Source organism: Carcharhinus amblyrhynchos, chromosome 2 (genome assembly GCF_965287045.1).
Source record: "Carcharhinus amblyrhynchos chromosome 2, sCarAmb.v2.hapA, whole genome shotgun sequence".
Taxonomy (NCBI): Eukaryota; Metazoa; Chordata; class Chondrichthyes; order Carcharhiniformes; family Carcharhinidae; genus Carcharhinus; species Carcharhinus amblyrhynchos.
In genome coordinates, this window is record NC_137325.1 from 149,906,832 (window position 1) to 149,922,721 (window position 15,890).

Here is a 15,890-nt window from a genome sequence, read left to right on the forward strand (position 1 = left end):
CAGTGCAGAGTAAGAGCCGGCAGAGGGAGGCTGCGGGACTCAGACTGAGATAGACACAGTGCAGAGTAAGAGCCGGCAGAGGGAGGCTGCGGGACTCAGCGGGATTGTAGGGCTGGGGTGCATTTGCTTCAATGCAAGAAGTATAACAGGTAAAACAGATGAACAGAGAGCCTGGATTACTGCATGGAATTAAGATGTTATTGCAATTACAGAGACATTGTTAAAGGAGGGACAGGACTGGCAGCTTAACATTCCAGGATACTGTTGTTTTGGACAGGAAGGAAGAGGAAGCAAAAGGGGTTGGGGATTCGCATTGCTGATTAAGGAACACAGCATTGCTGTGTTGAGGGAGGAGATATTGGAGGGATCTTGTAATGACACATTATATGTGGAGCTCAGGATTAGGAACATAAGATCTAGGAGCAGGAGTGGGCCATCTGGCCCCTTGAGCCTGCCCCACCATTCAATAAGACCATGGCTGATCTTTTTGTGGACTCAGCTCCACTTACCCGCCCGCTCACCATAACCCTTAATTCCTTTACTGTTCAAAAATTGATCTATCCTTGCCTTAAAAACATTCAATGAGGGAGCCTCAACTGCTTCACTGGGCAGGGAATTCCACAGATTCACAACCCTTTGTGTGAAGAAGTTCCTCCTCAACTCAGTCCCAAATCTGCTCCCCCTTATTTTGAGGCTATGCCCCCTAGTTCGAGTTTCACCCACCAGTGGAAACAACTTCCCTGCTTCTATCTTATCTATTCCCTTCATAATCTTATATGTTTCTATAAGATCTCCCCTCATTCTTCTGAATTCCAATGAGTCTAGCCCCAGTCTACTCAGTCTCTCCTCATAAGCCAACCCTCTCAACTCCGGAATCAACCTAGTGAATCTCCTCTGCACCCCCTCCAGTGCCAGTATATCCTTTCTCAAGTAAGGAGACCAAAACTGTACACAGTACTCCAGGTGTGGCCTCACCAGCACCTTATACAGCTGCAACATAACCTCCCTGTTTTTAAACTCCATCCCTCTAGCAATGAAGGACAAAATTCCATTTGCCTTCTTAATTACCTGCTGCATCTGCAAACCAACTCCTTGAGATTCCTGCACAAGGACACCCAGGTCCCTCTGCATAGCAGCATGCTGCAATTTTTTACCATTTAAATAATCGTCCATTTTGCTGTTATTCTGACCAAAATGGATGACCTCACATTTACCAACATTGTACTCCATCTGCCAGACCCTCGCCCATTCTCTTAGACTATCTATATCCCTTTGTAGACTTTCAGCATCCTCTGCACACTTTGCTCATCTGTGAATTTTGACACACTGCACTAAGTCCCCAACTCCAAATCATCTATGGAAATCGTAAACAATTGCGGTCCTAACACTGATCCCTAAGGCACACCACTAGTCACTGATCACCAACCAGAAAAACACCCATTTACCCCCACTCTTTGCTTTCTGTTAGTTAACCAATCCTCTGTCCATGCTAATACATTACCCGTAACACTGTGCACCTTTATCTTATGCAGCAGTCTTTGGTGTGGCACCTCGTCAAATGCCTTCTGGGAATCCAAATACACCACATCCACAGGTTCCCCATTCTCCACTGCACGTGTAATGTTGTCAAAGAATTCCATCAAATTAGTCAAATATGACCTGCCCTTCATGAACCCATGCTGCGTCTTACCAGTGGGGCAGTTTATATCCAGATGTCTTGCTATTCTTCCTTGATGATAGATTCAAGCATTTTCCCTACTACAGAAGTTAAGCTAACTGGCCTATAGTTACCTTTTGTCGATCTCTTTTTTTTAAACAGTGGCTGTTTTCCAGTCTGCAAGAAACACCCCAGAGTCCAGCGAATTTTGGTAAATTACCACTAGTGCATTTCCTATTTCTCCTGCCATCTCTTTTAGTTCCCTGGGATGCATTCCATCAGGGCCAGGAGACTTGTCTACCTTTAGCCCCCCATTAACTTGCCCAACACTACCTCTTTCATGATAATAGTTTCTTGGTTCTCACCTGCCATAGCCTTCCTGTCATCAATTTTTGCCATGTTATTTGTGTCTTCCACTGTGAAGACTGACACAAAATACCTGTTCAATGCCTCAGCCATTTTCTCATGTCCAGTGATTACATTCCCCTTCTCACCCTCTAAAGAACCAATGTTTACTTTAGCCACACTTTTTCATTTTATATATTTGTAGAAACTTTTGCTCTCTGTTTTTGTATTCTGAGCTAATTTACTCTCATAATCCATCTTATCTTTCCTTATAGCTTTCTTTGTGGCTTTCTGCTGACCTTCAAAGATTTCCCAATCCTCTCATCTCCCACTAATCTTTGCCACTTTGTGTGCATTTTCTTTCAATTTGATATCCTTCTTTATTTCCTCAGATATCCATGGCTGATTATCCCTTTTCTACTTCGTTCCTTCTCACTGGTAGATACTTTTGCTGAGCACTGTGAAAATTGCTTTGCAAAGTCCTCCCCCGTTCCTCAATTGTCCCACCATAAAGTTTTTGCTTTGTCTACCTTAGCCACCTCCTCCCTCATCCCACTGTAGTTTCCTTTGTTTAAGCACAAGACACTGGGATCGGATTTTACCTTCTCACGCTTCATCTGTATTTTAAATTCTACCATACTGCGATTGCTTCTTCCAAGAGGATCTCTAACTGTAAGATCATTAATTATCCCTGTCTCATTACACAGGACCAGATCTATGATAGCTTGATCCCTTGTTCCATTACATTCTGTTCAAGGAAGCTATCGCAGACACGTTCTATGAACGTCTCCTCAAGGCTGCCTTGACCAACCTGGTTTGACCAATTGATATGTAGATTAAAATCCCCCATGATAATTGCTGTACCGGTTTTACATGCAGCATTTATTTCTTTGTTTAGTTATTGCCCCAGCATGATGTTATTTGGTGGCCTTTAGACTACGCCTATCAGTGACTTTTTCTCATATTTGTAATTTCCACCCAAATGGATTCAACCCTTTTCTCCATAGAACCTAGAGAGGTTCCAGAGGATTGGAGGATTGCGGATGTAGTTCCTATTTTTAAGAAAGGGAACAGAGATAGCCCGGGAAATTACCGACCGGTGAGTCTGACCTCAGTGGTTGGTAAGCTGATGGAGAGGCTTCTGAGGGACAAGATTTACGAACATTTGGAGAGGTTTGACATGATCAGGAATAGTCAGCATGGATTTGTCAAGGGCAGGTCGTGCCTTACAAGCCTAGTTGAGTTCTTCGATAATGTGACTGAACACATTGACGAAGGAAGTGCCGTGGACGTAGTGTACATGGACTTCAGCAAGGCGTTTGATAAGGTCCCCCATGCAAGACTTCTTGAGAAGGTGAGAGGGCATGGGATCCAAGGGCCTTTGGCCTTGTGGATCCAGAACTGGCTTGCCTGCAGAAGGCAGAGAGTGGTTGTGGATGGGGCTTTTTCTGAATGGAGGTCAGTCACCAGCGGAGTGCCTCAAGGATCTGTTCTGGGACCCTTGTTGTTTGTCATTTTCATAAATGACCTGGATGAGGAAGTGGAGGGATGGGTAAGTAAGTTCGCTGATGACACGAAGGTCGGTGGTGTTGTGGATGATCTGGAAGGATGGCAAAAGTTGCAGCAGGACATAGATAGGATGCAGGACTGGGCGGAGAAGTGGCAGATGGACTTCAACGCGGATAAATGTGTTGTCGTCCATTTTGGCAGAACCAACGGGATGAACGAGTACACTATTAAGGGGAGAAGTCTGAGTAGTGTTGAGGAGCAGAAGGATCTTGGGGTCCGGGTCCACAGGACTCTTAAATCGGCCTCGCAGGTGGAGGAGGTGGTCAAGAAGGCGTATGGTGTACTGGCCTTCATTAATCGAGGGATTGAGTTTAGGAGTCGGGAGGTAATGCTGGAACTTTATAAGACCCTTGTCAGGCCTCATTTGGAGTATTGTGCGCAGTTCTGGTCGCCTCACTATAGGAAAGATGTAGAAGCTATTGAAAGGGTGCAGAGGAGATTTACAAGGATGTTGCCTGGACTGGGAGGCATGCCTTATGAAGTTAGGTTGAGGGAGCTGGGACTCTTTTCCCTGGAGAGACGAAGGTTGAGAGGCGACCTGATAGAAGTTTACAAAATGTTGAGAGGAATAGATAGGGTGGACTCTCAGAGGCTATTTCCCCGGTTTGAAATGGTCGCTACGAGAGGACACAGATTTAAGGTGCGGGGAGGGAGGTTCAGAAGTGATGTTAGGGGTAAGTTTTTCACTCAGAGGGTGGTGAGTGAATGGAATCGGCTGCCGTCAGTGGTGGTGGAGGCGAACTCGCTGGGGTCTTTTAAAAGACTTCTGGATGAGTATATGGGGTTTAATGAGATTGAGGGTTATAGATAGGTCTGTAGGTTGGTAGGTGATGTGGTCGGCGCAACTTGTGGGCCGAAGGGCCTGTTTGTGCTGTAGTGTTCTATGTTCTATGTTCTATCTCTCACTACCACCCTGATATCATCCTTAAATATCAGAGCTACACCACCTCCCTTACCTTCCTGTCGCCCCCTCCGAACAGTCTGATTCTCCTGGATGTTTAACTCCCAGTCATGACCATCCTGAAACCGTGTCTGTGTGATGGCCACCAAATCATACTCATTCACAATGATTTGTGCCACCAACTTATTTACCTTGTTTTAAATGCTTTGAGCATTCAAATTAAATGCCCTCGTGCAAGTTTTTATACATTCGTTTTAAATCCTAACATCACCTGAGTTCTCTTCCCTTTTAATTTTGTTGTAATTTTCCATGTAGTTGAACCCTCCTCCCCACATGCTAACCTGCTGCTTTGCCTCCTATGAACCATTCCCCTAGTTTTACCCTTCCCTTCTCCCCAGCTTCCTAGTTTAAAGTCCTTGTGACCATCCTATTTATCCCTTGAAGTCCATCAGGATCCCGGCCCTTGTCTGCCCACACACTCTACATTCCTCCCCACATTCCCATTTCTAACGTGCTGCTGTTTCTGGGATGTTGTTGTACCTTCTATTGTGACGACTGATGTTAAATAAAGGTTCATTTCATCTGCCATTTCCTAATTTTCCATTATCAATTCCCCAGACTCAGTGGACCACTGCATACTTTGTAAACACTTCAATTTTTCAGAACTGGAAAGCAATTCCTCCTCTCCAGCATTTCTAGCTTTCTCACGCCCTTCACACGCCCCCCCACCCTCCCAATGCCCCCCCACATGCCCCCCCCCCCCCAACCCCCCCCCCCCCCCCCCCAAAACTTGCGTCCCGCCCTCCCCGCGCCTCCTACACACCAGCGCCCCCCCCCCCACCCTCCCTGCAGGGCAGGGGAAGGGTCAGGATGGGGGATAGGGTGGGTGTGTGGGAGAAGTGGGGGCCAGCGGGAGGGGTTGGTGTTCCAATTTCCACACTAGTTTGTGCTTGCTGCGTTCATCCCTTGATGCCAAGCTGGAACCGGAACATTCTGTCCACTGTTCCAGCCTCCTTCATCACAGGGCTCAACATTTTCTCTCTCCCGTCAACTCCTGTCGTCACCTCAACTCGGTCTCTGATCATTTTCTCATTCCGGAATACAAACCTCATCTATAGGATCGCTCCTAATATAACCTTCTTACCCCGGATTGTTTGGGTGAATCGGTGCTATTCACCCTGCCATTGCGAGCTGTCGGGCTGTACCTCCTGCCATTGCGAGCTGTGGGGCTGTAACTCCTGCCATTGCGAGCTGTCGGGCTGTACCTCCTGCCATTGCGAGCTGTCGGGCTGTAACTCCTGCCATTGCGAGCAATGGGGCTGTACCTCCTGTCACTGCGAGCTATGGTGTTGTACCTCCTGCCATTGCAAGCTATAGGGCTGTAACTCCTGCCATTGTGAGCTATGGTGCTGTAACTCCTGCCATTGTGAGCTATGGGGCTGTACCCCCTGCCATTGCGAGCTATGGGGTTGTACCTCCTGTCATTGCAAGCTATAGGGCTGTAACTCCTGCCATTGTGAGCTATGGTGCTGTAACTCCTGCCATTGTGAGCTATGGGGCTGTACCTCCTGTCATTGCGAGCTATGGTGCTGTAACTCCTGCCATTGCGAGCTATGGGGCTGTACCTCCTGCCATTGCGAGCTATGGTGCTGTAACTCCTGCCATTGCGAGCTATGGTGCTGTAACTCCTGCCATTGTGAGCTATGGGGCTGTACCTCGTGCCATTGCGAGCTATGGGGTTGTACCTCCTGCCATTGCGAACTGTGGTGCTGTACCTCCTGCCATTGCGAGCTGTGGGGCTGTACCTCCTGCCATTGCGAGCTATGGGGCTGTACCTCCTGTCATTGCGAGCTATGGTGTTGTACCTCCTGCCATTGTGAGCTATGGGGCTGTACCTCCTGTCATTGCGAGCTATGGTGCTGTAACTCCTGCCATTGTGAGCTATGGGGCTGTACCTCCTGTCATTGCGAGCTATGGTGCTGTACCTCCTGCCATTGCGAGCTATGGGGTTGTACCTCCTGTCATTGCGAGCTATGGTGCTGTACCTCCTGCCATTGCGAGCTATGGGGTTGTACCTCCTGTCATTGCGAGCTATGGGGTTGTACCTCCTGCCATTGCGAACTGTGGTGCTGTACCTCCTGCCATTGCGAGCTATGGGGTTGTACCTCCTGTCATTGCGAGCTATGGTGTTGTACCTCCTGCCATTGTGAGCTATGGGGCTGTACCTCCTGTCATTGCGAGCTATGGTGCTGTAACTCCTGCCATTGTGAGCTATGGGGCTATACCTCGTGCCATTGCGAGCCGTGGTGCCTGGGACTGAGACAGTTCAGATGAGAATACTGATTCTTTGTGACTTACAGACTGGGATTGGGGAAGTCTCCCACATTCAGAGCTGCTTCCCCAATGCTCCAGTACGTGGAGGGATGGATAGATAGATGGTTCCACATCCACCAGCTCTGAATGGTACACTCACCGGGGTGGGTACAGTGGGGCATGCTGAGGAACAACAGGAAAACAACTGGCAGAGCCAATTTCCCAGCAGCCACCCACTATATCGGTCCACAGGGCACAACCTACCGCTGGGGGGCACCATGTCGTCAGCTTAACTTACCGAGATCACACGATCTCCCACTCGCAGGATCCCGTCCCTGTCTGCACACCCTCCTTCTGCTAAACGAGAGATGAATATTGCCTGCGGAAGGACACACACTGTTGTTAAACACTCAGCTCCCGCACGACCCACATTCCTCACCCAGCTCGCGCACGGCCCGCGTTCCTCACCCAGCTCGCGCTCCACACGCAGCTCACGCACAGCCCACGTTCCTCACCCAGCACGCGCACAGCACGCGTTCCTCATCCAGCTCGCGCACAGCCCGCGTTCCTCACCCAGCTCACGCTCCACACCCAGCTCGCGCGCAACACGCATTCCTCACCCAGCTCGCGCACAGCATGCGTTCTTCACCCAGCTCGTGCACAGCATGCGTTCCTCACCCAGCTCGCGCACAGCCCGCATTCCTCACCCAGCTCGCGCTCCACACCCAGCTCGCACACAGCACATATTCCTCACCCAGCTCGTGCACAGCACGCGTTCCTCACCCAGCTCGCGCACAGCCTGCGTTCCTCACCCAGCTCGCGCACAGCACGCGTTCCTTACCCAGCTCGCGCACAGCCTGCGTTCCTCACCCAGCTCGTGCACAGCACGCGTTCCTCACCCAGCTCGCGCACAGCCTGCGTTCCTCACCCAGCTCGCGCACAGCACACGTTCCTCACCCAGCTCGCGCACAGCTCACATCCCTCACCCAGTTTGCATACAGCCCACGTTCCTCACCCAGTTTGCGTTCCTCACCCAGCTCGTGCACAGCACGCGTTCATCATCCAGCTCGCGCACAGCCCGCGTTCCTCACCCAGCTCGTGCACAGCCCGTGTTCCTCACCCAGCTCGCACACAGCCCGCGTTCCTCGCCCAGCTCGCGCACAGCCCGCGTTCCTCGCCCAGCTCGCGCACAGCCCGCGTTCCTCGCCCAGCTCGCGCACAGCCCGCGTTCCTCGCCCAGCTCGCGCACAGCCCGCGTTCCTCGCCCATCTCGCGCACAGCCCGCGTTCCTTGCCCAGCTCGCGCACAGCACACGTTCCTCACCCAAACCACATAAAACATAGATCATAGATTGCAGTACAGGCCCTTCAGTTCTCGATGTTGTGCCGGCCTGTGAAACCAATCCAAAGCCCATTTAACCTACACTATTCCAATATCACCCATATGTTTATCCAATGACCATTTAAATGCCCTTAATGTTGGCAAATCCACAACTGTTGCAGGCAGGGCATTCCACGCCCTTACTACCCTCTGAGTAAAGAACCTACCTCTGACATCCGTCCTATAATTACCACCCCTTAATTTAAAGCTATGTCCCCTCGTGTTAGCCATCACCATCCGAGGAAAAAGGCTCTCACTGTCCACCCTATCCAACCCTCTGATCATCTTGTATGCCTCAATCAGGTCACCTCGTAACCTTCTTCTCTCCAATGAAAATAACCTCAAGTCCCTCAGCCTTTCCTCATCAGACCTTCCCACCATACCAGGCAACATCCTGGTAAACCTCCTCTGCACCCTTTCCAATGCCTCCACATCTTTCTGACAATGCAGCGACCAGAACTGTACACAATACTCCAAGTGCGGCCACACCAGAGTTTTGTACAGTTGTAACATGACCTCACAGCTCTGAAACTCAATCCCTCTACCAATAAAAGCTAACACACCGTACACCATCTTAACAACCTTATCAACCTGGGTGCCAACTTTCAGGGATCTATGCACATGTACACCGAGATCTCTCTGCTCGTCAACACTACTAAGAGCCCTTCCATTAGCCCAGTACTCAGTACTTTAGTGCCATCCACAAATTTACTAATCCATCCTTCTACACCCTCATCTAGGTCATTTATAAAAATGACAAACAGTGGCCCCAAACACAGATCCTTGTGGTACACCACTTGTAACTGAACTCCAGGATGAACATTTTCCATTAACCACCACAGCCCGCGTTCCTCACCCAGCTCGCGCACAGCCCGCGTTCCTCACCCAGCTCATGCACAGCCCGCGTTCCTCACCCAGCTCGCGCACAGCCCCGTGTTCCTCACCCAGCTCGCACACAGCCCCGCGTTCCTCACCCAGCTCATGCACAGCCGCATTCCTCACCCAGCTCGCGCACAGCCCGCGTTCCTCACCCAGCTCATGCACAGCCCGCATTCCTCACCCAGCTCGCGCACAGCCCGCGTTCCTCACCCAGCTCGCACACAGCCGCGTTCCTCACCCAGCTCGCACACAGCCCGCGTTCCTCACCCAGCTCGCACACGGCCCGCGTTCCTCACCCAACTTACGCACAATCAATGTCCCATACTTAGCTTGCACACAGTCCAGGTTCATCACCCATCTTGTGCACATTCCACATCCTGCACCCAGCTCGCGCACAGTCTGTATCTCACACTCACCTCATGCAAGCGGTTCACATCATGCACAGAACTCATGCACAGTTTGCGTCACACACCCATGTCACGCAAGCGGTCCGCATAATGCACAGAGGTCACATACAGTCTGTGTCCTGCACCCACCTGAAGCCCACAGTACCTGTCCTGCTTTCAGCTCGAACACAGTCCGCATCGCGCACCCATCTCATGCAAACAATCCACGTAAAGCACAGAGCTCACGCACAGTCCATATCCTGCATCTAGTTCACACACAGTTCGCGTCCTGCACCCACATCATGCCCAGTCTGCGTCCCACATCCAGATCACACAAGCAGTCCGCATCCCGCGCTCAGATCATGCAACCAGTCTGCATAACGCACTGAGCTTGCACACAATCCATGTCCTGCAACCAGCTCGCGCACAGTCCACATCCAACACCCAGCTCACGCACATCCCGCGAAGCGCACCCAGCTCGCGCACACAATCAAACACGTTGGTTTACGCAGGACTGGACGCACTGTGTCTCCGGCTTTGTACGGTGTTGATCCTTTACCCCCCAGCAATGCTGAAGCCTAGCCCTTATTGCGTGCCAGTGAGGTGGAAAACTGCAGCCGTACGATCCCGTTCATCAGGCTGCTCGAGGAAGCGGAGGCCTGTGCGCCGATCTCTCGGAGCGTAATCGTCTTCGGGCCGCAATGGGGTCATGGTGATGGCATTTTCGGGTTCCACCATCCTCTCGCGAAGGACTGACATAGTTACTGAACCCCCTGAGCTCCGCAGTGCCTCCACTGCTCTGTGATGCTCAGCATCTTGTAGACACACACCATTTACCTGCATAAAGCAACAGCAGACACGTGATTAACACTGTTATTAACACCCTTTACCCAGTGACCAGACACAGCGGAATCGGGACAAGAGGGGGGACAGGCGGGGGGGGGGGGGGGGGGGGGGACAGGCAGAGGGGGGGGACAGGCAGAGGGGGGGGACAGGCGGTGGGGGGGGGGGACAGGCGGTGGGGGGGGGGAGACAGGCAGAGTGGGGGGGACAGGCAGAGTGGGGGGACAGGCAGGGGGGGGGGACAGGCAGGGGGGGGGGACAGGCAGAGGGGGGACAAGGACAGATAGCGAGAGATAGGGTAGAATGGTGCATTTCACGGACGTCAGACCGAGAGACAGAGCCTGGTAGCCGCCCCAGAGTGGGGGGTGATCTCGGGTGACCATTGGGGGGAGTATTGGGCAGCCAAGGGTCTTGGGTGGCCCCGAAGGGGGTCTCGGGTGGCCCCTCCTTTCAAGGGGGTGGTCTCAAACCACCTCTGGGTATGAGATACTTTGGCAGCCTCATGTGGGAAGTGTTGATGACGAGTTTGCGACATTTGCTGACAGGGTGTAAGTATCATTCTCAATACTAGCATCTTGCTAACCTCCAGCAGCTTATCTCCAACTCGCACTCCAGCCTGAGCTGCAGGCCCCTCTTCAGAAAACCCGTGAGATGAAGATTCCCTGAAACAAACAAAGAACAGTCACTGACTCTGAGCCAGGGTCACTGAAACATTCTCTCCACACACTGCTGACACCCACTGAGGTTCCCAGTAATCACCGGCCCAAAGTATTAATCCAGATACTCAGTCAACATTCTGGGACCTGGGTTCGAATCCCGCCACGGCAGCTGGTGCAATTAGAATTCAATAAAAAATATCCGGAATTAAGATCTACTGATGATCATGAAACCGTTGTCGATTGTCAGAAATACCCATCTGGGTCACTAATATCCTATAGTGAAGGAAATCTGCCGTCCTTACCCAGTCTGGCCTACATGTGACCCCAGGGCCACAGCAATGTGGTTGGCTCTTAACTGCCCTCCAAGGGTAATAGGGATGGACAATAACTGCTGGCCCAGCCAGCAATGCCTGTGTCCCAGGAGTGAATGAAAACAAAGAATAAAAGAACTCTTCAGCAACCTGTTTCTCATCTAAAGATTCAATAGCAAACCATAACAAGTGGCACTCCCTGCACTGGCGGGGGGTTGCGGGGAGGGTGGTCGGGGCAGGCAGGTAGGCACGGGAGGGCGAAGGGCGCGGGGAGAAGGGTGGGCCCGAGGAAGGCAGACAGGCGGGTGCAGGCTCGGGGAAGGCGGGCAGGCACGGGGGCATTGGGGGGTGGAGGCATTGGGAGGGCAGGTGGGCACGCAGAGGGCAGGGTGCGCAGGAGGGCGGGGTGCAAGGGGAGGTGGGGGGCGTGGGCAGGCAGGGAATGCGGGGGGCGTGGGGATGACTGTGGGCACGGGGGGGACAAAGGTGCAGGGAGGGGCGGGGGGGCGGGGAGGGCAGGGGGCATGTGGGAGGGTGGGGGGGTGTGTGAAGGGTGTGAGAAAGCTAGAAATGCTGGAGAGGAGGAATTGCTTTCCAGTTCTGAAAAATTGAAGAGTTTACAAAGTATGCAGTGGTCCACTGAGTCTGGGGAATTGATAATGGAAAATTAGGAAATGGCAGATGAAATGAACCTTTATTTAACATCAGTCGTCACAATAGAAGGTACAACAACATCCCAGAAACAGCAGCACGTTAGAAATGGGAATGTGGGGAGGAATGTAGAGTGTGTGGGCAGACAAGGGCCGGGATCCTGATGGACTTCAAGGATAAATAGGATGGTCACAAGGACTTTAAACTAGGAAGCTGGGGAGAAGGGAAGGGTAAAACTAGGGGAATGGTTCATAGGAGGCAAAGCAGCAGGTTAGCATGTGGGGAGGAGGGTTCAACTACATGGAAAATTACAACAAAATTAAAAGGGAAGAGAACTCAGGTGATGTTAGGATTTAAAACGAATGTATAAAAACTTGCACGAGGGCATTTAATTTGAATGCTCAAAGCATTTAAAACAAGGTAAATAAGTTGGTGGCACAAATCATTGTGAATGAGTATGATTTGGTGGCCATCACACAGACACGGTTTCAGGATGGTCATGACTGGGAGTTAAACATCCAGGAGAATCAGACCGGAGGGAACGACAGGAAGGTAAGGGAGGTGGTGTAGCTCTGATATTTAAGGATGATATCAGGGTGGTAGTGAGAGATGATGTAGGTTCTATGGAGAAAAGGGTTGAATCCATTTGGGTGGAAATTACAAATATGAGAAAAAGTCACTGATAGGCGTAGTCTAAAGGCCACCAAATAACATCATGCTGGGGCAATAACTAAACAAAGAAATAAATGCTGCATGTAAAACCGGTACAGCAATTATCATGGGGGATTTTAATCTACATATCAATTGGTCAAACCAGGTTGGTCAAGGCAGCCTTGAGGAGACGTTCGTAGAACGTGTCTGCGATAGCTTCCTTGAACAGAATGTAATGGAACAAGGGATCAAGCTATCATAGATCTGGTCCTGTGTAATGAGACAGGGATAATTAATGATCTTACAGTTAGAGATCCTCTTGGAAGAAGCAATCGCAGTATGGTAGAATTTAAAATACAGATGAAGCGTGAGAAGGTAAAATCCGATCCCAGTGTCTTGTGCTTAAACAAAGGAACTACAGTGGGATGAGGAGGAGGTGGCTAAGGTAGACAAAGCAAAAACTTTATGGTGGGACAATTGAGGAACGGGGGAGGACTTTGCAAAGCAATTTTCACAGTGCTCAGCAAAAGTATCTACCAGTGAGAAGGAACGAAGTAGAAAAGGGATAATCAGCCATAGGATATCTGAGGAAATAAAGAAGGATATCAAATTGAAAGAAAATGCACACAAAGTGCAAAGATTAGTGGGAAATGAGAGGATTGGGAAATCTTTAAAAGGTCAACAGAAAGCCATGAATAAAGTTATAAAGAAAAGCAGGATAGATTGTGAGAGTAAATCAACTCAGAATAAATAAACAAATAACAAAAGTTGCTATAAATATATAAAATGAAAAAAAGTGTGGCTAAAGTAAATATTGGACCTTTGGAGGGTGAGAAGGGGAATGTAATCACTGGAAATGAGAAATGCTGAGGCATTGAACAGGTATTTTGTGTCAGTCTTCACAGTGGAAGACACAAATAACATGGCAAAACTTGATGACAGGAAGGCTATGGCAGGTGAGAACCAAGAAACTATTATCATGAAAGAGGTAGTGTTGGGCAAGTTAATGGGGGCTAAAGGTAGACAAGTCTCCTGGCCCTGATGGAATGCATCTCAGGGCATTAAAAGAGATGGCAGGAGAAATAGGAAATGCACTAGTGGTAATTTACCAAAATTTACTGATTCCCGCAGATTGGAAAACAGCAAATGTGACGCCACTGTTTAAAAAAGGAGGTAGACAAAAGGCGAGTAACTATAGGCCGGTTAGTTGTGCAAAGGGACCTGGGTGTCATATAATCACAGAAAAACTACAGCACAAAGAGGCCCTTCGGCCCAGAAGTTGCACCAAACATGTCCCAAACATATAGGCATATCTATAACCCTCCATCTTAGTGAGTTCCATGTACTTATCCAGAAGTCTCTTGAAAGACCCTGTGGAATCCACCTCCACCATCACCGATGGCAGCCGATTCCACTCACCCACCACCCTCTGAGTGAAAAACTTACCCCTGACATCTCCTCTGTACCTACTCCCCAGCACCTTAAACCTGTGTCCTCTTGTGTCCTTGTGCAGGAATCTCAAGGAAGGAGCTGGTTGCCAGATGCAGCAGGTAATTAAGAAGGCAAATGGAATTTTGTCCTTCATTGCGAGAGGGATGGAGTTTACAAACAGCGAGGTTATGTTGCAGCTGTATAAGGTGCTGGTGAGGCCACACCTGGAGTACTGTGTACAGTTTTGGTCTCCTTACTTGAGAAAGGATATACTGGCACTGGAGGGGGTGCAGAGGAGATTCACCAGGTTGATTCCGGAGTTGAGAGGATTGGTTTATGAGGAGAGACTGAGTAGACTGGGGCTATACTCATTGGAATTCAGAAGAATGAGGGGAGACCTTATAAGATTAGGAACGGAATAGATAAGATTTAAGGAATTAAGGGTTATGGTGGAGCTGAGTCCACAAAAAGATCAACCATGATCTTATTGAATGGTGGGGCAGGCTCGAGGGGTCAGATGGCCCACTCCTGCTCCTAGTTCTTATGTTCTAAGCCTCGAGTCTTTAAAGAGGCAGCTTGTGAGATATTTGATGTGTTGGTATTATTTTTCCAAAATTCCCTACATTTGGTGAAGGTTCCATTAGATTGGAAGAGAGCAAATGTAACTCCTTTATTGATAAAGAGAGGGAGGCAGAAAGCAGGAAACTTCAGACCGTGGACGGCAAGGCACACTGCTGTCTCCCAGCACCAGGAACCTGCTTCGGGTCACTGTCTGTGTGGAGTCTGCACATTCTCCCCATGTCTGCGTGCATTTCCTCCAGGTACTCAGGTTTCCTCTCACAGTCCAAATCTGAGGGGATCAGACTGATTGGCCATGCTAAATTGCCCCTTAGTGTCAGGGGGTTTAGCAGGGTAAATACATGCAGTTGTGTGGGTAGGGCCTGGGTAGGGTGGGGTGTCAGTGCAGGCTCAAAAGTTAGTTACTTTGGGTATAATGAAGTTTGATGCCTGATGTAATTTTCTGGTAGAGTTCAGTAAAGGAGATCTGCTGTGTAATAATTCAGCGTTTGAGTTTTTGTCCACTGTGTCCAACAAGCCGTGTTCCAGGGCAAATACATCTGTCATCAGGAAAAGGTTCAGAACCATCATTAAAGCAGCATACTTGGGAAAATCCACTGGAACGATGGAGGTTGAAGGGAAACCTGATAGAAGTCTACAAGATTATGAGAGGCATGGACAGAGTGGATAGTCAGAAGCTTTTTCCCAGGGGTGGAAGAGTCAATTACTAGGGGGCACAGGTTTAAGGTGCGAGGGGCAAGGTTTAAAGGAGATGTACGAGGCAGATTTTTTACACAGAGAGTGGTGGGTGTCTGGAACTCGCTGCCGAGGGAGGGAGTGGAAGCGGATACGATAGTGAGTTTTAAGGGGCATCTTGACAAATCCATGAACAGGATGGGAATAGAGGGATATGGTCCCCGGAAGGGTAGGGGGTTTTAGTTCAGTCGGGGGCAGCATGGTCGGTGCAGGCTTGGAGGGGCCGAAGGGCCTGTTCCTGTGCTGGAATTTTCTTTGTTCTCTGAATGAGGAGGGGGAAGGTGAGGGAAGGAGAGAGGGAAGGGGAGGGGGAGAGGGAGGGGATGAGGGAAGGGGAGTGGTAGGGGAGAGGGAGTGGGGGGAGGGAGTAGGGAGAGGGAAGGAGAGGGGGAAGGGGAAGGAGTGAGGAGGGTGAGGAATTGGGGAGGGGGAAGGTGAGGGGGGAGAGGGAGAGGGAGGAGATGAGGGAAGGGGAGTGGTAGGGGGAGGGAGTGGGGGGAGGGAGTGGGGGGGAGGGAGTGGGGGGGAGGGAGTGGGGGGGAGGGAGTGGGGGGGAGGGAGTGGGGGGGAGGAGGGACTGGGGGGAGGGAGTAGGGGGAG

General features: G+C 50.4%; 1 protein-coding gene across 1 annotated transcript in view; it reads right to left on the reverse strand.

The window, feature by feature from the left end:
- The window catches only part of LOC145359617 (protein scribble homolog), a 226,077-nt gene that overhangs the window by 139,277 nt on the left and 70,910 nt on the right, over positions 1–15,890 (reverse strand). The window contains 5 exon segments of the mRNA XM_080214324.1: positions 7,084–7,164; positions 9,955–10,060; positions 10,062–10,267; positions 10,857–10,913; positions 10,915–10,935. Of these exon segments, the coding sequence (XP_080070450.1) occupies positions 7,084–7,164; positions 9,955–10,060; positions 10,062–10,267; positions 10,857–10,913; positions 10,915–10,935 (471 nt within the window).